This window comes from Orycteropus afer, unplaced genomic scaffold (genome assembly GCF_000298275.1).
Source record: "Orycteropus afer afer isolate SDZICR_OR568_19922 unplaced genomic scaffold, OryAfe1.0 scaffold00045, whole genome shotgun sequence".
NCBI classification, from domain to species: Eukaryota; Metazoa; Chordata; class Mammalia; order Tubulidentata; family Orycteropodidae; genus Orycteropus; species Orycteropus afer.
In genome coordinates this window covers 13528689-13554296 of record NW_006921632.1, presented here as the reverse complement: position 1 = coordinate 13554296, position 25608 = coordinate 13528689, and the positions used below count along the sequence as shown (strand labels likewise).

At 36.7% G+C, this 25608-nt stretch overlaps 1 protein-coding gene across 1 annotated transcript in view; it reads left to right on the top strand.

Annotated features, from left to right (window-relative positions):
- Positions 1–25608, top strand: part of PPHLN1 (periphilin 1) — a 160585-nt gene that overhangs the window by 948 nt on the left and 134029 nt on the right. The window contains exons 2-3 of the mRNA XM_007937927.2: positions 18006–18170; positions 22484–22545. Coding sequence (XP_007936118.1) covers positions 18006–18170; positions 22484–22545 — 227 coding nt within the window. The remainder of the gene's footprint in view (positions 1–18005; positions 18171–22483; positions 22546–25608) is intronic.

Here is a 25608-nt window from a genome sequence, read left to right as displayed (position 1 = left end):
CAGGTTATTTGATCCTTACAACCTACTTAAATGCGTCATGTCATCTTCAGGGGGTTTTCATTTGGCCTGAGTTACAGCTTAGGTTAGGGTTGATCCAAAAAATGATTTAAGATGGAAAAAACAAGAGAAGAGACCCACCATGTTTCAAGATGGGGCTAATTATTAACTATGTGTCATTTCCAGGTTAATTTGTAGACTTACATGTTTCTAATAAAAATTCCAGTTGTTTTTCAACTTGATAGAATTGTTGTACAGTTTAACTAGAAGAATAAGCAGGTGATGTAGGTAAACATGAAATGGGATAATGCAGAGATAGGAAAAAAGATAACTTTAAAAAAAAATTATTTTTTTAAGACTTCCCCATCCTTAAGGATACATCCCATTAGGGATTTTAAACATGTTTTAAAGAATTTTCTGTGGGGGCTGGTGGTGGGGACGGAGGGTGTAGGGGAGAAGTACCCTGGTTTCTACCTTTCTTCTATTCCCTAGTCACCTGCTTGTGCCTCCCATTCTCCAAAGCCAGCTAACATGGGGGTTAGCAGAGATACCAATAGGAGAATAGGCAAAGAACATGAACAAGAAAAGCATAGAAAAAAACATTATGGTATATTACCTTCCATATACAGCCAGATACTAAGAGTGGTTATGCATGTATTTTCTAATTTTCCCCCCAAACTTTTTAATGCTCAGCAAGTGAAGAAAATAAAATAAAAGTGATTTATTTTTTCCTATCACATGAACACAGTCCCCCCCCCCCCCAACGTATTTTGTATCTTTAAGGATATTAAACAGACCATTTCAGAGTTATGGTAAGGATTTGAATGGTACAACATTATAGAACCAAGTTGATATTTTTATAAGCCATAAAATGTTAATTTAGATACAGAAATATTTTAGACAACAATAGGAAATGATTATGATGAAATCAAGGAAAAATAGGATAAACCTTTATTACACCATTTTCCATTATGTATGTGTACAGTGTTACCCCACAGAACATACTGCACTGGAAGTTGGCTTATAGGTGTTGCCAGTAGGAGCAAGGTGACCTGTCAGGTGGCTATTGGAGTAATCCAGGCAAGGAAGCTAGTTCAGACAATCTGTGGAGGAGCATCTTTTAAGATGGGAATAATCAGTTATGTTGGTGTTATAAAGATGAGTAAGCAGAGTCTTCCAGAAGTCTGATTAGGTTGGTGTGGGTCTTTACCCACTCATGAGGTCTTTGTCTTATTGCTGTGAGTTAGAGAATGCTTAGGCAAGTGAGAAGAGCATATGACTTTTCTTTGAGGCCTGTTTGTGATGGGGAAGCAGTTAGGCAGTATTGAGGAGGTCTGGTGGCATAGTGCCTAAGGCATTTGACTGCTAATCAGAAGGTTGGTGGTTCAAACCCATCACCCACTCCATGGAAGAAAGATTGGGCAATCTACTTCTGTAAAGATTTACTGCCTTGGAAACCCAAAGGGGATTGCTGTGAGTCGGAATTGACTTGATGGCACTGAGTTCGGTTTTTTTGGTTTGAGTATGTGCCACATAGGGTTAGGTTTTTTTTTTTTTTAAATGTGTTTTATGTATTTTTGGCATGGAACCTGTACCTGAGGAGGAGTTGAATATGACAGAGAAGAAATAACTGATGAAACAGGGGCCTGAATATCAAGAGTGCTTGTGGAACGATCAATTTTAAAAGGAGAAATTTTCTTTAAAATTGAAGGACAAGGGATAGAATGGGTATGCAAAATTTGGAATCGACTTGACGGCAGTTGGTGATGATACTGTGATATAAAATGTGTATTCATTGGGTTATTTAAAAAAGTTTCAATTTCAGAATTTTTATAAGTTGCAAAGTTGGACACTAGTAGCTCATATTCTGGATATTGTAATAAAACTGGGACTGAAGTAGTCTGCTGTTTTCTTCCCTGTTCTGTTAACAGATACATCTTTAGCATTAGAATATTGTATTATGTTCCTAGGGCTGCTGTAGCAAATTATCACAAACTGGGTGGTTTAGAACAATAGAAATTTATTATCTCACACTTCTGGAGGCTAGAAGACTGAAACCAAGGACTTACTAGGGCTGTACTCTTTCTGAAGGTTCTAGAGCAGGATCCTTCCTTGCCTCTTTCTAGCTTTTGTTGGTTCACAGTAATAATCCTTGGTGTTCCTTGGCTTTTATAGATGCATCACTCATTTTCTGACTTTGGCATCACTTGGCACTCTTAGTGCATGTCTGTCCAAATTACCTGCTTAAATGGCTTAGGGCCAACCCTACTCCAATATGACCTTATGTTGGCTTCATCTGCAAAGACCATATTTCCAAGTAAGGTCACATGCATAGCTTCTGGGTGGACATGAATTTTTGAGGTACACTATTCAACCCAGTACAAATACTATGTAAAAGATTTTTTTCTGAATTTTGGCAGCATCGGTGAGGATAGTAAAGATTGATGGGTGATTATATCCAAAGCAGCAATACTTTTGATTTTCTATTGCATTATTAATTTTGAGTTACATAGTTAAATTTTATAAGTAAGTAGTCGTACAGTAATATTTAAGGTGCCCTGTTGGCACAGTGGTTCAGTGCTTGGCTGTTAATGAAAGCAGCCACTTGTAACTGCTCTGCTGGTGGAGAAAGATGTGGCAATCTGCTTCTATAAAGACTTACGGCCTTGGAAACGCTATGGGGTGGTTTTACTCTGCCCAATAGGGTTGCTATGAGTCAGAACTGACTAAACAGCAATGGACATAGTATGGATATAGTAATATTTATTTCCTTGAGTTGGTTGAATGTTTCTACAATTCTTGTCATTTAGCCAATCAAAAATAATGTCTCTTTCCTTTAGCCAATCAAAAATAATGTCTGTCAGAACATGATTTTATTAATTTTAATGATATTGTAGAGAAGGTATGGAACTATATATTTCCAAGTGTAGATATACTCAGATATAATCCAGAATTCTTTCTTTTGCCAACTTGAATGTCACGTCTACTTAATTTGGCAATTCAATCACATACATATTCCATATGATGTTGTTTAAAATATATTAATGTGGAAATATTTTTTTCCTACTCTTATTTCTTGAAATACTATTATTCAGAATCGTCACATACCTCTTTTAGTTCTCTACTATTTTATGTCCTATACTCCACCCCCCCCAAAAAAAAAAAAAAAAAACTCACTGCCGTGGAGTTGGATCTGACTTATAGCGAACCCTCCTTGGGTTTCCAAGGTGGTATCTCTATGGAAGTAGATTGCCCAACCTTCCTTCCAAGGAGTTACTGGTGGACTCCTTTATGTCCTATACTTTTTACTACTTTGTATAGTCAGTATTCATTAAATTTAGCCATGTAAGTACAGCTTTCCCCAATATTTTATTATGAAGACTTTCAATCATACAGCAAAGTTGGGTTTTACAGTGAACATGCATATACTCATCACTTAGATTTAACTATTAGCTATTTATTAAATTTACTTTATCATGTATCTATCCATCCAACTAAAACCAAAACCAAACTCACTGCCGTGGAGTTGAATCTGACTCAAACCTTGGGTTTCCGAGACAGTATCACTGCAGAAGTAGATTGCCCAACTTTCCTTCCGAGGAGTGGCTGGTGGGTTTGGCCTGCCAGCCTTCTGATTAGCAGTCAGATGCCTTAGGTACTACGCCACCAGAGCTCCCATCCATCCAACTAATCCATCTAAATGTTTTGATGCATTTCAAAATAGTGGACAGCAGTATACTTTCCACTAAATACATAAACAAGCATATCATTAGCTGGAGGTTTTATTTTGTACAGTTTTAAATATTACACACATTGATATTAAATTACATACAAAGAAATGCACAATATTCAGTGGACATTTGCTGACTTTTTAATTTAGTGATGTTCCTTTCTTTGGAGGTACCCTAAGAGCTGACATCATTGCCAGAACTTAACGTTTTTGTTGTCACAACTTCTAAAAGAGAATATTCTTGGTTACAGTCTGTAATAGGATGTCCTTGTTTTCTGGGACAGTTCCAAGTTCAAATATTCTGACCTGTTGTCTCTAAATGCCGTTAGAATAACCCAGAAATACCAATGTTTCATTGAAGAACCTGTGAATGAATTAAGCTAATAGTGCTAAAATAAAAATGCATGCCATAAAGTATGAGGGATCAGGATTTATGAAAACAAAAGTCTATCATCCTGTACAGTAGAATTTTTTATTAGATGTGGTTTATGTGATACTTTTTCAGTAAAAAGCATGTAATGCCAAAAATAATATAAAATGGAGCAAGGTAGAATATCTATTATGTATGGTTCTTTCTGTGTGCCAACTGCCATTCCAGAGCGTAGTAGACCAGTGAATAAGACTGTCAAGGTGTCTGTCTCTGTAAGGAAGCTTGCATTCCTGCTGCAAGATGACTGACTGTAATGGGTAGTGATGGCATTGATTATTTACATGTAGCATTGTAATTAGTTACTTTGCTAGTAGGATTTAGTTGTTTTTGACTTTAATAGTGGAAAAATTTTAAATATATATTTAAAAGTAGACAAACTAACATCATGAATTTCCTATGGACAAATCATTTAGCAGCAATTATCAACTCAGGGCCAATCTTATTTGTCTAGACCTCCATCACTTACTTAAATATGCATCTCTAGAAATTAAAGCTGCTTAAAACAGGAGAGGCTTTTGGATTCAAATTTTGATTTTGAATACTATTTTAATATATTCAAAATTTTAGTGTTAAAAGAGGTGTAAAGTATGTTTTAATGAGATGCTGGAAAATAAATGTGTTTTAAAGAAACATGGTAATCCAAGGGACAAGGTTGTCATCACTTCTTGGTTACAGCTAGCTACCCAGAGGGAGTGAATAGTTGAACCTGTGGGCTTAGGACCATAGTTTCAGGGGACATCAAGCTCAGTTGGCATAACGTACTACACAAAACATTGTTCCACCTCCTACTTTGGCGAGTAGCATCTTAAAAGCTAGCAAGCTGCCATCTAGATGCAATGATGGGTCTCTCTTTGTCCAGAACAACGAAGAATGAAGAAATCCAAAGATTCATGGAAACAATTAGTCCTCGCAACTAGTACACCATGCGATCCTCAGCCTATACAACTAGGAGACTGGAAGAGCTAGATGTTGCCTGGCTACCACTCGGAGGGAGATCTATGTAGGAGATCCTGGATAGAGAGGGACAATAATGTGGAACAAAACTCAAAATCATATTTGGGAAAAAAAAAAGGGGGGGGGGGACCAGGTTTACTGGTCTGATAGAGCCTGGTGGAACCACTGAGGCTATGGTCTCTAGCTGCCCTTCAGGTCTGGAATTGAACCCACACCTGTGGCTTCCAGCCTAGCAAAAGACAGGCATAGGAGTTGAACATTTCCCTGAGGTAGACACACTCCTTGGAGAGAACAATCATGGGAGAAAGAAGGGCAGTTTTTGCACAGGGAGACAGTTCAGGAGGCAGGAGTACATGGAGGCAACGTGTGTGAACTGCTGTATGGAAAGTAAATTTACTCTGTAAACTTTCACCCAAATCACACACACAAGAAGAAAGAAAGAGAGAAAGAAAGAAACATGGTAAACCCCAAGATTTGTAGCTAGTTGGTAGTGAAATTAAACATTTGTGGTGGAAAAATTGGCAAAGATTTCTGTATTGAGTCAAACATAAACCAAGAAGGTTGGTGCTTTTACTTACTGAAATGAAATCATTTCTCATAAAAGGTAGTTAAATAAATTGGAGCTAAATAATAAATAGCTCTCTAATAAATTAGAGCTAATTAAGTAATAATTGCATATTAATCCCCCTTTCAGATCTCAATTATAATATTAATTTGATATATACCTTACTCTGACCAGGTTTTTTACTACAACAAGCAAACTATGAAAAATCCTTGTTTCAGAAATTCAAAGGGCCTTGTGGTAAGATAATGACAAATAAGAGTATGTAAGTTTCATAGAATTGTAGCCTTTTGTGAAAGTATTTACATTTATCTGCAAGATTTATTTTCTACATCCTGCCATAGTAGATAAATGCCCAAGTAAAATAGTCTTATAAAAAAATTGATCACATAGACTTTATTTTTTCCTGAATGATCATATCATTCATACTGCTTTAGAGGAGCATATCCAATAGGTTCTATACATATATGTTTTTGGAAATTCTAATAACATCTGCATGAAATTGGTACATGGCATACGTATAGAGACATTGTATTTGGTCAATTTATTCCTTCTTTCTAACTGATAGGGAAATTGTAGATTTTTAAAATATAAGATATTTTTTATAAGTCATAACTTTTATTTCTTGTTTATTTCTGGAAATAATGGTGCCATTATTTCCTAAGATACTTCTAGAATGGAAGTTCCAAACATATTAATAATATCTGAAGCCATATGTAGTTAATGTTAGCATTTAGATAGGAAAATTATGTGGTGGTAGTTTAATGTAAGAGCTGTACAAGAATTTCAAACAGTGGTGGTATGTCCATTTAGATCTGACAGTGCAATGTAATATACTGTTTGAATTTTCTTAAGCTTTTGAAGGGAAATTCTGAAATATTTGCTAATCATCATGGATTTTATTGTTTGAAAGAAAAAAATTCTTGAGGTATATCTGGATAAAACATGAGTTCTTTCTGAAAATAGAACTCCTGCTTTGTCACAGTTTCCTGCAATTATCTTTATTTTCTTAAACCTTTTCATGTAACAAGGGAGTTTTGTTTAAGGTTAGATGTTTATGGAGCAGGAAAAAAAAATACAACTCACTGCTGTTGACTTGATTCTGACTTAAGCGACCCCTCCTTGGGTTTCTGAGGTGGCATTCTTTACAGAAGTAGATTGCCGAATCTTCCTTCCGAGGAGTGGTTGGTGGGTTTGAACCATTAACCTTCTGGTTAGCAGTCAAATGCCTTAGGCATTATGCCACCCAAGCTCCCTTATGGAGCAGAGATGGCATAATTTACTTACATTTTAACACTTTTCTCAAAATGTAAATAAAGGAAATGCCAACTTAATCTTCATTGCCAGATGCAAGTCCTGCTATTAGGAGGTTTTTATTTTGTTTTGTTTTGTTTTGCTGATTAGAAACTTTTGGAATGACTACTTTCATGTATATAGGCAGTCCCTGGGTTACAAATGTCTGACTATGGGTAACTTCTACTTGCCCTTGAATGCAGGGCTTCACACTGGTTCTCTCATGACCAACAAAGCAAAATAGGAGCAGACTGGAATTTTTACAATTTGAGTGATTTGTTATGGTAACTGGAAAGGGAAAAATTTGTGGGTCAAAATGCTGGAATTGGAGACTCAGAAGGGGCATAGTGAGCCTTTTCGGGGGCCTGATGCATACGATTAGATTATTGGCAGAGTCCAGGGTTACATACGTTGAAAGTGGTATGGTTGGCCACCATCTTTGAAGCACTGCTTTAATGGTATATAAATTTGCCCTAACTTTGAAACAATTGGAACATCCCTTATTGGCTACAGATTCTTTATCATGATCACCTTCACTTGCGGTATGTGCAGCTTTTATTTGAAAACGCTTTGAGCCTGTTTTTGCACTAACCAAAAACCAAACCAAACCACTGCTGTTGAGTTGATTCTGACTCACAGTGACCCCATAGGAGAGAGTAGAACTGCCCCATAGGGTTTCCAAGGCTGTAAATCTTTCCAGAAATAGATTGCCTCATCTTCTTCCTGCAGAGCAGCTGGTGGATTTGAACCGCTGACCTTCCAGTTAGCATTCAGGTGCTTTATTTACTTACTACACCACCAGAGCTCATTATTCTTGCACTGAAGTAATTTATAACTGTATGCATCCATTCCTACAGACCTACAGATTCTTAAAGATACATTTAGGAATGGATCCCATTCGTAATCCAGAAACTCCTTGTAATGTTATTCAGTAAACGTATTTGTTAAATATATAATTAAATGTGACAAGTTTTACTTCTTTGGAAGTTTTGCTGTATACATTTCACAATCCTGACATAACTTTCTAATAAGTAGGGCAGTTGAACAACAGAATGGGCTGCTTTGTAAAGTATTTGTAGAAGTGTTTAGGCACCCCTCCAAATAAGAACGTATAAAGCAAACAAATAAGGATAATGTGGAATGGGGTCTTTATGGTTTTTTGGAATTGGAGAAAGTCATTCTCAGCTTATGAATAGCAAAGAAATTTTTAATTAAAAAATGCTATAAATTATAAGGGGAGCTCTGGCAGCATAGTGCCTAAGGCACTTGACTGCTAACCAGAAGGCTGGCGGTTCAAACCCACCAGCCACTCCTCGGAAGGAAGGTTGGGCAATCCTACTTCCGTAGTGATACTGCCTCGGAAACCCAAGGAGGGGTCGCTATGAGCCGGGGCCGACTCGACGGCACATAACAACAACAACAACAGTGATACCACCTAACAACAACAACATAAATTATAATATTTGTTATTTTGGCTAAATGCAAAATTTTTTATTTGATGAGATTTAATTGAAATCGCACAAAAATAGTTTCTAAAGAATTGGTAAATTCATTTGTGTACTATAGTAAACTTAGAAAATATAGTTTACAATTTGCTATCTGACATAGTAAAGAAGGAAGTCACCTTAGTTAGTTAGGTCTTTTTAAGTCTGTAATAGATAAGAGCTAGTATTTTTTTTTTTCCAGTGTGTTGTCAGATTTCCCCCTCCCCACTGAGAAATTTGAATAGTACATAATAATTGGATGATAATTGAATAGTTGTATTTATTAATACTAAGAAGTAATTTAAGGAACTAGATGGTTTGAGGTAGATTGCAAAGGTAATAAAATGTTGTTGTTATTGTTATTTGCTGTAGAGTCAGACCCAACTCATAGCGACCCTTCCTTGGGTTTCCGAGGCAGTATCACTACGGAAGTAGATTGCCCAACCAATAATCAAAATAGCAAATGTTTTTTTGAGCACTTGTTCTAGGCTCTGTGCTAAGTGTTTTACATGTCATTTCTCATTTAGTCCTCTAACAACTCCCAAACCCACTGTGTAGGGACTTGCTGGAATTTTCCCCTTTGTCTCAGAAAGCAGCAAGGGGAAGCACCCATTTGAAAGCACTGGGTGCATTAAAGGATCTTGAACTCAGATTGAACTCTTGAAATCCTGGACTCGCAGACGAGACAGGAAACCGGATCTGCAAACAGAAGGGCTGATAAAGAGAAACATGTGCATGCACTGTTCTCACAAGAGAACAATCTGATGAAGTAAAAACACAGATCCTTGTTATTTCTGGTGTGGGAAAAAGACAGATCAAAGAGAACGATTTAGACTAGAACTCAAAGAATTGGCTTTCATCCCTTTTGAGAAGTGTATAAAAATAAAGTTGCAGCTCACATCGGGGCTGCAGTCTTGTATCGTCTCTGTGTGTTTGTCTCTTTGTTTCATTTCACTTACCCGGTCTGCAACATTTGGCGCCCAACGTGGGGCACGAAGCGAGCTAAGTGAAACCGGAGAGGGATCGACTTCGGGTAAGCAGAATACTGCGATTGTTGAATCTCTGGCAATATGAGGAATAATACCTCAATAGTTACTGAAGTATATTTGCAGTTATTGAAAGGGTTGTTACATTCTGTAGGGTTTTCTGTAAAAGACAAAACTCTACATGAATTATTTGAACTTATTCAGAATCATTGTTATTGGTTTCATTTTCAGCCTCAGGTACAAATGAATAGAAAAATTTGGCAACAAGTAATAAAGGATTTACGTTTAACTCATCAAAGAGGCGGTTATACCTCTAAGACTATGGTCTGTATGTAGTGCAGTTACCCAAGCATTAGAATTGCTTGAAACAGATTCTGAAAAAGGTGATGGACCATTAACTAATAAAGTGGATTGTGCCACTTCATTACCAGACTTTTCTGAACATATATATGATGAAGTTGGAAATAGCCCCGATTTTCCTCCTCCTCCTGGTGATGTGCTTACGGACTTTTTTTCCTCAGAAATCTGATAATGTTACAAGGAAACTCTTCTAATGAAGATACGAAAATGAAACAGTTTCTCTAATGAAGCAGTTTTTATCTAAAACAAATGAAAAAGAGGTTAAACCCTCCACTCCTCCTTTACGAATATTTAATTATCCTACATTTGTTCCGCCTCCTCCTCCATTTACAGCGGCAGGAAAAAATTTTATTTTCCCTGAGTCTCAGATTGATGAAAAAAAGACCTCCTTCCGCTGACAAAGATCCCCTTGAATTTTATTTCCCGTGACTCGACAGCATTTCTCCCCTAATGCTCAATATCCTCAGGGGGGATGGAATGTCAATTATCAACCTTTGACTTTCAAGGTGTTGAAAGATATAAAATACGCAGTTCAAAGTTATGGTCCGCAGTCTCCATTTGTCCTAGGATTCTTGCAATCTTTAGGTAGTGAGCAGTTGTTACTGCCTGTTGATTGGGAGACAATTTGTAAAACAGTACTAGAGGGACCACAGTGGTTACAATTGAAGAGTTGGTGATATGAAGAAGCCACCGTCCAAGCTAGGAGGAAATGCCGCACAAAACCCTCCTGGGGCTAACGAGGAAGAATTAACCGGCACCGGAGCTTTTGCTTCTTTGCAAGCTCAAGCAGCCTCTGATGAATTGACACTTACCCAAGTGAAAATGATAGTTTTGAAATCATAGATGAAAATAGATATATCAGGTAAAGTTGCTCCTTCATTTACTGAGACATTCCAAAGTGCTACTGAACCGAACCCAGATTTTTTGTCAAGACTCAAGGATGCGGTATTTAGAAGTTGAGGGGATGATCAGGCTGCTTTTACGCTATTAAGGGTATTAGCTTTTGAAAATGCCAACCCAGACTGTCAGGAAGTACTATGACCCCTAAAAGCTAGTGGAGCTTCTCTAGATGAATGTATCCGAGCCTGTGTGGGAATAGCTACATATCATGCTGAATTGTTAGCTGGAACAATTCAGAAAGGGTTACAAAGACCAATTTGTTACAATTGTGGTAAACCTTGGCATATAAAAAGGGAGTGTAAGAGAGCCAAACTTAAGCCAGAAGGATTTAAAAAGGAACCCCCAAGTCTTTGTAGACGATGTGGCTTGGGTAAACATTGGACCAACGAATGTCGATGTCAACGAGACAAACACGGCAACCCTCTCCCCTTTAATAAGTCGGGAAACGGGTCTCGGGGGCCACAGTCCTGGGCCCCGGCCAACAAAACAACAGGACTTCAGTTTCCCGTGAGCAATGGAGTAGCTCACCAGATGAGCAACGATATTTAACATTATCTGACTTGAGAGCCGCCAATAGAGGGGAGTGCTGCGGATGATTTGAGTGTCTCCCGTAATTACACATTATTTCCTATGGGAGGAGTTTATAAATTATCCACTGGAATATATGGGCCAATACCCGAAAACACTGTAGGGCTAATAGTTGGAAGAAGTAGTTCTACTTTAAGAGGTTTAATTATTCACGTTGAAATTATTGATTCCGATTTTACAGAAGAAATTAAGATTATGGCTTCTGTTCTTCAAACCATGAACATTTCAGAAAATGAGCATATCGCTCAAATATTGCTTTTACCTTACATAGCTTTCCCTACGGTATCTCAGAAAAGAAGGGAGTTTTGGCAGTACAGGAAAGAAAACTTTTTGGGAAACTTTGATCAATGATACCCGACCTGTTTTAACACTGATGATACAGGACACCTCCTTTACAGGATTGGTAGATACTGGGGCCGATGTTTCCATTATAGGAATGCCACATTGGCCACCTCACTGGAAGAAAAAGGAGGTACAGGTAGATCTTTCCGGTTTAGGAAAAGTACATCAGGTGTTTCAAAGTGAAATCCCCTTAAGCTGTATCGGGCCTGAAGGACAAAATGCTCTTGTTCCTTTTTATAATGTGGACATTCCGGTGAATTTGTGGGGGAGAGACTTATTACAACAATTTGGAGCATATCTAACTATATCCCATTTGTCTCCTCAGGCTAAAAACATTGTGTCTAACATGGGCTATAACCCTTTCTCTACTGTTGGAAAAAAATTTAAATGCACAGCCACTGTTCAGGTAAGGCCTCAGGCGCTTGCCTTAGAGTGGTTACAGGAAAAGCCATGGACTGAACAGTGACCGTTAGGAAAGGAAAAGCTTGAGGCATTAAAAACTGTAGTTTCTGAGCAATTACAAACCGAGCATATTGACCCTTCTGTTTCTCCATGGCATTCTCCTGTTTGTTTTTAAGAAAAAGTGGAAAATGGCATTTTTTAATAGATTTGCGAGAGGTTACTCTATTAAGCCAATGGGACCCTTACAGCCAGGAATTCCTAATCCTGCTCTAATTCCTGCTACATGGCCTTTAATGGTATTGGATTTAAAAGATTGTTTTTTCACTATTCCTCTACAAGATAAAGATAAAGAAAAATTTGCTTTTACCATTCCTGAATATAATAACGGGCGGCCTACTCAACGTTATCAGTGGAGAGTTCTACCCCAAGGAATGTTAAATAGCCCTACTCTATGCCAAGAATTCATTGATAGAGCTTTACAGCCTGTCAGAGAAAAATTTCCTTCCATTCATTTATATCATTATATGGATGATATATTACTAGCAGCTGAAACAGCCGAACTACTTCAGTTGTCCTATCAGTTCTTGATGACTCAGTTGGCTTTATATAAATTAATTATTGCACCTGAAAAGATACAAAATAAAATACCTATAAATTATCTAGGATATCAATTATCTGAAACAAAAATAAAACCTCAAAAATTGGCTATTCGAACTGATTCTTTGCATACATTAATGACTTTCAGAAGCTTTTAGGAGACATTAATTGGCTCAGACCTTCTTTGGGAATTCCTACTTACTCACTTATTCATTTGTTTAAAATTCGGGAGGGAGATTCTGATTTGAATAGTCCTAGACATCTAACTCCCAAAGAACAAAAAGAGTTGAAATTAGTTGAAGAACGCATTTCGCAAGCATTTACAGACAGATTTGATCCAAAACTACCCTTAGTATTGATTATTTTTCATACTTCACATTCCCCTTCTGCTGCAGTTGGACAAACTAATATTTTATGAGAGTGGGTATTCCTGCCTAACAAACATAATAAAAGGCTGATGACGTATATCAATAAAATCGCATCACTAGTTGCCAAAGGCCGCCACCGGTGCAGACAATTAATTGGATATGATCCCTCTACTATAATAACTCAGCTGTCCGATAAAGATATACAACAATGTTATGAATTCAACATTAACTGGCAGATAGCTTGTGCTGATTTTGTGGGTCAATTCTCTAATCATTATCCCTCACATAAATTGTTTTCATTTCTTAAAACTCATAATATGGTGCCTATGCCTTATATATCTCGAGAACTGGTGGAAGGACCTACAGTTTTTACAGATGCTTCCAAATCTGGTAAGGCAGGGTATTGGTCTAATTTAAAGTCATGTGTGTCACATTTTCCCCACACTTCAGTTCAACAAGGTCAGTTATTTGAGATTCTCATGGCATTGTCTGATTTTTCTTGTGCACTAAACATTATCAGTGATTCGCAATATGCAGTTCATACTGTTCGACAATTACCATTTGTTTATTTACCTGACTCTTCTGAAGATGTTTTATTATCTTTGTTTATAAAGGTGCAATATGTATTATTACATAGAAACAATCCTCTTTTTATTACACATATTCATTCTCATTCTTCTCTTCCGGGGCCATTGGCTCAAGGGAATTCAAATATTGACTCCTTACTAGTTGCAAATATTCAAGAAGCTTCACACGAGCATAAGTTACATTATACTAATGCCAAAGGATTACAAAAACGATATCAATTAACTAGACGACAAGCACAGGATATTATCCGCACGTGTGATATATGTCATTCCATTCATGGGTATTCTTTGCCTCCTGGATGTAACCCTCGGGGGTTACAGTCAAATCATATATGGCAAATGGATGTTGTACAGTTTCTACCCTTTGGAAAATTAAAATATATACATCATACTATTGATATTCTCACTTTCAATGGGCTACCCCCCCTAGCCTCAGAAAAAGCTGACTCTGTTATTACTCATTTATTATCTTGTTTCGCAGTTAGGGGAATACTGTCAATTATTAAAACTGACAATGCACCTGTGTATTTGTCACAAAAACTATCACACTTTTTTGCCTTACGGAAGATTCAGCACATAACAGGTATCCCCTTTAACAGTACAGGTCAAGCTATTATTGAATGAGCAAATCGAACTTTAAAATTACAATTACAAAAACAAAAAGGGGGGAATGTAGGTATCAGTCCCAGAGATTATATAAACAGAGTCTTATTTACTTTAAATTTTTTAAATCAATGGGTTGATTTACAAGAGTCTACAGCCGTTACTCATTTTCAAAAATCAGGGCAACCCAATTTATTGGAAAATGCTCAACCTATTTTTTACAAAACTTAAGAAGGTAATTGGTTACCTGGAGAAGTTTTGCATTGGGGTCGAGGTTATGCTTATGTCTCAACAGGAAACACTTGTGAGTGGTTGCCGACTAAGAGGCTGAAATTGTGCCATGGCCAAGAGACCCCGGGATGAAGATTTCCTGCAAACGTTTCGTGAACTGAATCTTCAAGCACGCACTTATACTTATGGCACTAGGACCGCTAAACCACCTACCTGGGGTCAGATAAAGAAATTGACCCAAGAGGCTGAGAAAGTAGTACAGCAGGCTGGTCAGCCAGTCTCAGCTTCTACTTTGTTTTTGGCTATGGTGGCGAAAGTCACCTGCCAGGTAGGAGAATCTGCTGAATTTACCTATTGGGCATATGTTCCCAATCCCCCCTCTTTTCCAAGCTGTCTCGTGGGGAGAGAGTGAAATCCCAGTATATTCTAAAGAAACTTTATGGATGCTAAGCCCTTATGACTCTGATTTACACACATATCCTCATGAGGAAGGATTGAATGTTAGCAAGTATGAATTTAGTAGTCAACAAATGCCCATTTGTATAGGAAATGGCAGTCATTGTCTTCAACCTTCTCATGAAGCATGGGGTTTACAGTATAATCATTCTCATGTCGCTGCTCATTTGTTCTTATTATCTGCAAAAAGCTTTAAGATTCTTAATTATACCAATATTTCTCATATATCTCCTTTGATACCTTTCTGTTCTTTACCTAATATAGATCCTGGAATAAGTCATTTTTCCTGGACTCAGTGTTGAGGAAAATCGGCAAAGATTCTGGTCAATGGAATACAACAGGTTGTTGACTGGAGTCTGCATAGTGATTTAAGGGAAAAATTCTCTAACATTCCTTTAAAATGGCATAAAAGTAATTCTTATCCAGTGATCCTAATGAAACTGGTTTGGTATGATACTGGTATGACTCCACCCATACTTCATTCTAATGAATCCTTAACTTTTCAAGGTCAGCTATGGAAATTGATGGCAGCTTTAGAACCATTACATACATGGGTTGGAAATATGACCATAAATATAACCAATAAGGGAAGCATTCATATACAGTTATTGAAGAATGAAAGTCAATATGTCCAGGCTTGTGTTAAACTTCCCTATGTGCTCCTTAAAGGACAAATTAGTTGGGATGTACCTCCTGGACTTAATAATTGTACAGCTAATTGCACCTTTTATACATGTTTAAATACTTCAATACATATTCATTTTTCCTCAGAAAGTATATATATACTAAGAAGTAGATCTCAAATATGGATTCCAGTAAATTTGACTAGACCTTGGAGTCAGTCAGCAGGATTATCTCATGTATATGGTATCTTATGAACAATCTCACATAGAACGAAAAGAGCTATTGGAATACTTACAGCTATAGTATTAGGAATAATAGCTTTTGCCACCACTGCTTCTGTAGCAGGTGTGGCTTTGCAACAAGGAATGCAAACTGCACAACAAGTTTAAGAATGGCATAAACACTCTTTTGAATTGTGGCAGCAACAGCATAATTTAGATTCTCAAATTTATCAAGAGTTATTGGACTTAAAACAAGTTGTTACATGGTTAGGGGAACAAGTACATATATTAAAAACCTGTGCAGTTTTGAAATGTGATTGGAATTTTAGCAGATATGCGTAACCCCTGTTCAATTTAATGAAAGTAGAAATTGGACGGAGATAAAGGATTATTTATGGGGACATAGAAACCTAACTTTACAAATTGATCAATTAGGAGAAAGTATTACTCAAGCATTTTCTAAAGATTTTTCAGAAATAAGTGGGAAAGGGGTCCTAGAAGGCATAGCAAAAGGGTTATCAGAATTAAATCCCATTGGATGGGCCAAGGGATTATTTTCCATGACAGCACTAAATGGAGGATCACTTATAATAATTATATTTGTTTGTTTTTTAGTCTTCCAGTGCTGGAAACGAAGACAACAAGCCATGAATCAAAGATATGAAATTAGAACTGCCCTATGACATTGTAGAAGCCCAGTCATATAAAATAAAAAAGGGGGAAATGTAGGGACTTGCTGGAATATTCCCCTTTGTCTCAGAAAACAGCAAGGGGAAGCACCCATTTGAAAGCATTGGGTGCATTAAAGGATCTTGAACTCAGATTGAACTCTTGAAATCCTGGACTCGCAGACGAGACAGGAAGCTGGATCTGCAAACAGAAGGGCTGATAAAGAGAAACGTGCACACACTGTTGTCAGAAGAGAACAATCTGATGAAGTAAAAACACAGATCCTTGTTATTTCTGGTGTGGGAAAAAGATCAAAGAGAACAATTTAGACTAGAACTCAAAGAATTGGCTTTCATCCCTTTTCAGAAGTGTATAAAAATAAAGTTGCAGCTCACATCGGGGCTGCAGTCTTGTATCGTCTGTGTGTTTGTCTCTGTGTCTCATTTCACTTACCCGGTCTGCAACACACTGTCGTCATTTCTGACTCACAGTGAAGCTATAGGACAGACTACAAACTTCCTTATAGGGTTTCCAAGGTATGATCTTTACAGAAACAGACTTCCACATCTTTCTCCTGTGGAGCGGCTGGTGGGTTTGAACCACTGATCTTTCAGTTAGTAGCCAACCGCTTAACCACTATGCCACCAACATTTCTAACAACCCTAGGAGGCAGGTATTAGTATTAGTCCCATTTTACAAATGAGGAAAGTGAGGTTTAGGATGGTAAGGTAACCAGCCCTGAATGCTGGGTTTTATTCTGTTTTCTTTCTTTTTTGTCTAATCTTTTAACTTAACATTAATCATGTCTTAAACTTTGATAGCCTTGTTCTTTAGATCTCTTTCATCTATATCTCATTTGATATTAGTAGAAAGATTTACCACAAATGCCTATGACCAGATATTTACAGATGTGTGTTGTGTAGCCTGTACTTCACTTTTGCTACTGTTGATAATATTTTTTGTTGTTACTTTAGAGCAGCTTCTAACCTAAGACAGGTGGTGTTCTTCCTCTTTCCTGTCTCCCAGCTCCACAGGAAACCACTCAGTTTCTAAAATTTTAAAACATTAGCAACATACTACTTTGAAAATTACTTCAGATTTTATATTGTGTTCTATTTTGCTTCCAAATTTAAAGTAAAAAGCTTTCTTCAAAATGTTTCCTTTTGATCTTTCTAGCTCAGTGTCATCTCCTTGTTTGCTGTTGCTTATGTATAAAAATCTTACATTGCTTCGGAACATATAGTTCAAACGCTGTCGACCAAGATGTGTTTTATTTCTAAAATCTCTAGGCAATTAGAGATTAGAACTGATACAACATTCTGATTGTAGTTTGTTTTGGTAACAATGATAAGAATCTTCTAATTTTTCTTTTACCTGTGATCGATTTTTAGCATTGCTACATGTTAGTTGGGACACCAGGCTTTCTTCATTGAACAACTTTCCTTTAATCCATTTCCAAGATCTTGCTATTATAGTAATTTTATTTCATGCAATGCATTTTTGTTTGTTTATTCATTTTCCTGTTTGATTATGGATAAGAACTCCTGTGCTTTTTGAAAACCTTTCCAAAACAAAATAGAGAAATTAGTGATTTTTATATATTTCTTTTTGTCTGTTTTAGGATGGCTACCATAGAATAGTTAATATTGTGCCCAAGAAACCACCACTCCTAGACAGACCTGATGAAGGAAGCTACAATAGATATTACAGTCATGTTGATTACCAAGAATATGACGAGGGCCGCAGTTTTTCTCATGATCGAAGAAGTGGTCCACCTCACAAAGGAGTATGTAAACTTCCCCCATGTATTAATTGTTATTTCTTATAAGTTTACAATTCATGTAATTTAAAAAATTTATGTGACTGGCCACGGAGGCAATTAAATGAATACTTCCTACTTGATGCTCTATAGAGCTCTCAAATGGGAACTGGTAGTCAGGAACCTTGGGGTACTAAACAGAGTGGGTCAGCACTCTGGATAGCTCTAGCTGTATCTGTTGTTGTTGTTATTTGCCGTCGAGTCGGCCCCGACTCATAGCGACCCCTCCTTGGGTTTCCGAGGCAGTATCACTACGGAAGTAGGATTGCCCAGCCTTCCTTCCGAGGAGTGGCTGGTGGGTTTGAACCGCCAGCCTTCTGGTTAGCAGTCAAGTGCCTTAGGCACTATGCTACTAGCTGTATCTAAATGACATTAATTCCAACTAGCCTGCTTTTTTTTAATCCTGGAAAGTGGCAGAAATTTTCAGAATTAGATAAAAATAATCTGTTGTCTTGGTGAACTCATCAATAAATGATGAGCAGGTGGTTACCATTTCTTACTGGATGATGTGCCCACTTAGAATTTGTATTTTGATGAAATGCTATTAAGGTTTTTGGGATTTAGTCTCATTTTTGTTTTACTTATTATTAAAGTCTACTAATTCACTCAGATTAGAAAACACTCAAACAGTGTCACATAGTAAGCACTTAAAATGTTAGCTGCTGTTATTATTACTATTATAATTTGTTTTTCTTTAGCATCATTACTAATTTAGAAGTGTATGGTTAATGATCTAGTGGTGATCTGTCATTGAACATGATTGAAACTCTTCCTTGATGCAGTTTCTCTTCTGTAGTTAACATATGTACACCACTGCTCTACTTGATTTTTCTGTTTCTCCCTTTTCCTACTATATCATATTATAATTACAATACATATTTAAACATTGTTTAGAGTTAAATTTGACCTCACACTGACCCTTGGAATTAATTATCATACTTTATATTTGAAGAAATGGAGGTAGGGTGATTTGTTCACAGTGGGTATGTATGGGAATCCAATTCTCTTACTCCATAGTAATCCTTGACAATTCAGAGTAGTAGTGAGACTATTCAGTGTTTGGATTTTTTTCCCCTTAACCCCTCTAAAGTTTGGGCTGTTATAACTTCCTCACTTCTCATAGAGTTGATTTTTATTTTGTTTGGTTTTAAATGTCATTGTTGGAAAAGTAAACCTTATGCATTATGTCTATTCTAGAGAATATCGGCTTTAGCTATCAGAGCCATTTTTCAGGTAGTTTCAGGGAGAAACCATTTGACTTTTGCATAAACAGGTGTTGTCCCTCTTATTAAAACCCTGTAACCATTTAGTGTAGACAGGGAATTCTGGGTTCTGTGGACCAATTTTTATACGAATCCTTGTGAACTTTTTTTTTAAAATAAGAACTTACAGCCTAACAGTGCCTCAACACTGATTTCTTCTATCATTGGTACAAGTTATGTTTATCTTAATACTTTGCACAGCATCTTTTCTTAGGTTCTTTTAAACAAACAAATTTTTAATCCTTAAGACTCATGACACTAGTTCTTAATAGCATGCAAGTATATAAAGCAAACTACTAATTTGATCCACTTTTTCATTATAGCTGTTGAGTTTTTTGTTTTCTTTACATTTAATGTTAAAAAGGAAAACTAGGAGTACATTTTAACTTATGTCAGAGCAGAGTATGTGATGCTAAAAAGGAAAATGAAGATAATCTGTTTCAGCAAAATCAGTGTTTCTGATTGTAAGTAATTAGAATATGTGTTGTCCTATGTAGAATTCTAAAGTAATTGGCTGTAGGTTGCTATGTACCTTTATAAATATGTCTGCCTTTGAGGACAAAATGCGTTTTCTTTGATTAATTTTAAACTTAACATGACATATTGCTGTAATATAATTATTGGTAAGCGACAATTTCTTTTTCTTTTTCCTTGCAATACGTTTTTGGATTCGGTTTGCTAGTATTTTATTGAGTATTTTTGCATCTGTATTCATAAGGGATGTTGATCTGTAGTTTTCCTGTGATGTCTCCATGTTTTGTCTGTATCAGGGTAATGTTTGCTTCATAGAATCAGGTAATGTTCCCTCCTCTTCTATTTTTTTGGGGAGCTCTTGTAGCATAGTGTCTGAGACACTTGACAGCTAATCAGAAGGCTGGTGGTTCAAACCCACCAGCCACTCCTCGGAAGGAAGATGGGGCAATCTGCTTCCATAGTGATACCACCTTGGAAGCCCAAGGAGGGTTTGCTATGAGTCGGGTCCAACTCGATGGCACATAACACCAACAACAACAACACTTCTGTTTTTTAGGAAAGTGTAAGTAGGATTGCAGTCACTTCTAGAAATGTTTGATAGAATTCTCCACTGCAACCATCTGGTCCAGGATATTCTTTGTTGGGAGGTTTTTGGTTACTGATACAGTTGCTGTCTTCACTTATGGGTTATTGAGATCTGCTAATTCCTTTTGAGTCAGTATAGTTGATGTGTTTCAATGAATTTGTCCTTTTCCTCTGAGTTATCTAATATGTTGGTATATAATTGCTGATAGTATTCTTTTAGTCCTTTTTATCTCTGTAGGATAGATTACAATGTCCTACTTATGTGTCTAATTTTAGATATTTGCATCTTCTCTCTTTTTCTTTGTCATTGTAGCCCAAGGTTTGTAGACTTTATTGATCTTTTCAGAAAACCAGTTTCTAATTTTGTTGATTCTTTCTATTGTTTTTGTATTTTCTATTCATTTATTCCTGCTCTGGTCTTTATTTCCTTTTTTCTGGTAGCTTTGGGCTTAATTCACATTTCCTTTTTTATTTTTCAAGTTACAGAGTTAAGCTGTTGATTTGAAGTCTTCTTTTTCCTTGTAGGCATTTATTGCTGTAAGTTTCTCTCTTGAGTATTGCCTTCATTGCATCTCACAGGATTTGGTATGCTATGATTTTATCTTTGTTCTACTCTAAGTAATTTTTTTATTTCTCGCTTGATTTCTTTTTTGACCCATTGATTGCCTATTAGTGTGTTATTTCGTTTCCACATATTTGTGATTTTCCAATTTTCTTTCTGTAATTAATTTCTGCTTTCATTCCATTGTGACTAGAAAAAATACTTTATATGACTCCAGTCTTTTTAAATGTATTGAGTCTTGCTCATATCCTAAAATATGGTCTGTCCTGGAGAATGAGCCCATGTGCACTGGAGAAGAATATATGCTGTGTTGTTAATTGGGTGGAATATTCTAGATATGTCCATTAGGTCTTGTTAATACTGTTCTTCAGGTCTTCTATTTCTTTATTGATCTTCTCTCCAGTTGTTTTCTCCATTATCAAAAGTGGTATTAAAGTCTCCTACTATTATCGTACACTTGTCTATTTCTCCCCTAAAAATCTATTAGCATTGCCTTTATAAATTTTGAAGCTCTGAGATTAGGTACGTAAATATTTATAATTTCTTTATCTTTTTGTTGAATAGACTCTTTATCATTATATAATGTCCTTCTCTTTTACAATAGATTTTGCCTTATAGTCTCCTTGTCTGATGGTAAAATGGTCACACTTGCTCTCTTTGTATTACTGTTTGCTTGGAATATTTTTCTTCCACCTTTCCCCTTTCAATCTATTAGTGTCTTTGTGCCTAAGGTATGTCTCTTATAGACAGCATATAGATGGGTCATGTTGTTTCATCCAATCTGCCCTTCTCTGCCTCTTGATAGGAGCATTTAATCCATTTATGTTCATGCTAATTACTAATAAAGGACAACTTCTGCCATTTTGTTAATTGTTTTTTGACAGTTTCTTCTTGGGATATTGTTTCAAATTGTAGTTTTTAATGGAAAGTAGGGTGAAAAAGGAAGCTTGAAGAAGAAAACTGGGAAAGTAGCAAGTTTTCATTGGGCTTGAATCTGAAAGTTCCTGAAGGAATTTGGCAGAAGGAAGAATAAAATGAAAGATCAAGATATGTGTACTAGATTAATTTTAGCCTTTTTCCTGAAATAGTCCTTAACTGTTGTGATGTTGATGTATGTATCTTTGGCACTAAGGTTGTTTGGGCTTACCAAAGAAACAATCTAAGCATTTTAATAAGGATAAATAGTAACATGGGTTCTCACTCAGTCTACTATTTTAGTTGTTGAAATGGATGATATGGTTTTGTTTGCCTTTGTAGTTCAGGGAAATTTAGAAAAGTATTTTATTTCCTCAAATTATTTTGACTTAGAGGCTAGTTTCCAGTAATGCTGTTAGATATATCCTTTTTGGGCAGAATAATGTAAACAAATAATCTAAATTAACTTTTTTATGTTACAGGATGAATCTGGCTATAGATGGCCAAGAGATGATCATTCTGGAGGTCGACAGCCTGAATACAGGTAAAAAGAGAAAAATAAGATAACTACTTTGGTACTTGAGTCATTGAAGAGTCTACTCTTGAAATCCAACCTCAAGGTAGATAGATAAAATTTTATTAGGATTTAAAATTTTGAAACAACCAGTGTTATATTCTTTTTGCGACTATGTAATTTAATAGTTAACACTTGATAGCTGCTGTTACAGATGTTCAGGCCTTTTGTAATTGATAATAAAAATACATATTTAAAATGTTTGAACTATTGATGTATTTCCATCATGTTATTAAAATGGAATACAAATGCTATTTTTCTGAATACTAACGAGGACACTTAGATCTGTTTAATACATGGTGTAGATTATCAGGTGTGTGTTTGCTTGAATTGGATGGCATATTTTCAGAATTATCCTTCCAGAAATATTTGCATCTTTAATAAGTGTCTAATAAGGCTTTCTATCAGTTGCTTTGTTTTGATCTCTAAAGCCCTGTTGGAAAAACATGTTTAAAAAGGACCTCAGTCATTGTTAGCTTGCTTACTGATGGTGGACATCTGAAAGAATAATTAGGGGGAAAAAGAGGGACAGAGTTAAGCAGGTTGATAGTTTGTTGCCTATATGACTTCACTGTAGTCCTTTTGGAAGTTATAGAAGTATCTTGTTAAAGATCTCTTACGAACTTCCAGGAGAAAATGTCAATCTCATAGAGGATGGCAGGAGTCAACTGCCACAGTTCAGTAGGGCCAAACGTAGACAACAAGACTCAGTGGGCCAGAGCAAGGCAGTTTATTATTCATAAACATAGCAGTCAGCAGGAGCATCAGTATAGTAGTGCCGGTTCTCTGCTCTTGAGTGCCACAGGGCGTAAGGATGAGCCTAGATGGTGGCTACACATTGCACTGCAGCTGAGTAGGCCAAGGCTGAGAGCGCCGTACATTTGTAGCAGGTAGGAAACAAGCCAGTTCCCATTCCCTTGGGAGTGAGCAGGTATACAGTAGTCATACTGTGGTTATCTTGACTTACTTAATTGTCTATATGACCAGCTACAAAAACTTGTCAGTATCAGGGGATGGTTGTTGTTGTTCAAAAATAAACCAAACCCACTGACATTGAGCAATTCTGACTTTTAGCAGGCTCTGCTAGCATAGTGGCTAAGACACTTGCCTGCTAACCAGACGGCTGGCGGTTCAAACCCACCAGCCACTCCTCGGAAGGAAGGTTGGGCAATCCTACTTCCGTAGTGATACTGCCTCGGAAACCCAAGGAGGGGTCGCTATGAGTCGGGGCCGACTCGACGGCACATAACAACAACAACAACAACATAGGACAGAGTGGAACTGCTCCCTAGGGTTTACAAGGCTGTAAATCTTTATGGAAGCCGACTGTCTCATCTTTCTCCCATGGTGCGGTGGTGGGTTTGAACTGCTAGCCTTTTGCTCAGAAGCTGAATGCTTTAACCAGTATGCCACCAGATCTTCTTAGGTGCTATCAGATTGGCTCTAACTCATAGCAACCCCATATATAACAGAACGAAATGTTGCCTGATCCTGCACCATCCTCATGACACTAGGTATGTTTGAACCATTGTTGCAGCCACTGTGTCAGTCTATCTTGTTGAGGATCTTCCTCTTTTTTGCTAACCCTCTACTTTACCAGGCATGGTATCCTTCTCCAGGGATTAGTCTCTCCTGATAACATTTCCAGAGTAAGCACGAAAAAGTCTCACTGTTCTCGCTTCTAGTAAGCATTCTGTCTGTACTTTTTCAAGACATATTTTTTTGTTCTTCTGGCAGTCCATTGTTAGTCTTTGCAAGCTGGCATATATGACAGGGATGTACAAAGTAGGACCATAGTTGACAATGGTAGTCTGTCTCCTAAAGAAAGCAGAAGAGAGAATAGATGCTAAAAAATGCTTTGATTAAATTCAGTCCTCCGTCATTTAAAAAAACTCAGCAAGCTAGAAATGGAAGAGAATTTCCTTGTCCTGATAAAAGGACATTTGCTATACTGATTGGTAAAAATTAGAAGTATTTGCTTTAATGTCAGAGCATAGCAGTGATGCCTGCTATCACTGCTTCTGTTTGACTTGGTGGTGGAAGTTTCAGCACTCACAGTAAGACAAGAAAAAGAAATAAGAGGTGTAAGGGTTAGAATTAAAGAAATAAAACTATCTGTAGATAAAATTATGTAGAAATATAGACTATGAGAACTACTAAGAAATTAGCAAGGTTCAACATAATAAAATCAACTTTCAGCAGTATAAATTAAAATGTCATTTAAAAGTATTTTCTATAATCTATAACTATAAGGAGTAATCGAGATATATGTAGCAGAAGCTGTGTGTTAGTCATGTGGGGGGTTCTAAATGACATAATGGGAGACCTGAATGAAGAGCAACATATGGCATCCATGGCTGGGCAGAGTCAGTTGTCATAAGGATTTCCATTCTTCTCACATTAAGGTGTGAATTCAATATAATTCCAGTAAAAATTCCAACAGTTTTTTTTTTTTTTTTTTTAAGGAAGTTGACAAGCTGATGCTAAAACTAATATAAAGGAATAAAACACAAAAATGGTAAAAATAGACTTGAAAAAATTATTTTGATTAACTGATCTTTATTTTTCACCACCCCCAAATAACTCAAGAATTTATTTTAATTCTGTTGCTCTTCAGTTTTCTGTAAGTATTATCAATTTCTGTTTTTGTTAATTTTCTCTTTCTATTGTACTGAATCTTTTTCCTTGTGTACGTAGTATTTATGTATATACAGAATTTTACCTAAATGAAATGAAATCGTATATATAACCCTTCTAGCTCTCACAGCCATGTTAACAGCTAGGTGTATTCCCTTCTCTGTTTCTCTATTTAATTTTAAAACATTTAAGGGTTTTTATTTTATTTTATTTTATTGTTAATGAGGTCCTGCTATGCATAACCCTTACTTGTTGCTTTTGTGTTAATTTCAGCTTGTGGCCACCCCATCTATTATGGGTAGAACTGCTCTGTAGGATTTGCTTGGCTGTAATCTTAATGGAGGGAGCTCTGGTAGCATAGTGCCTAAGGCACTTGACTGCTAACCAGAAGGCTGG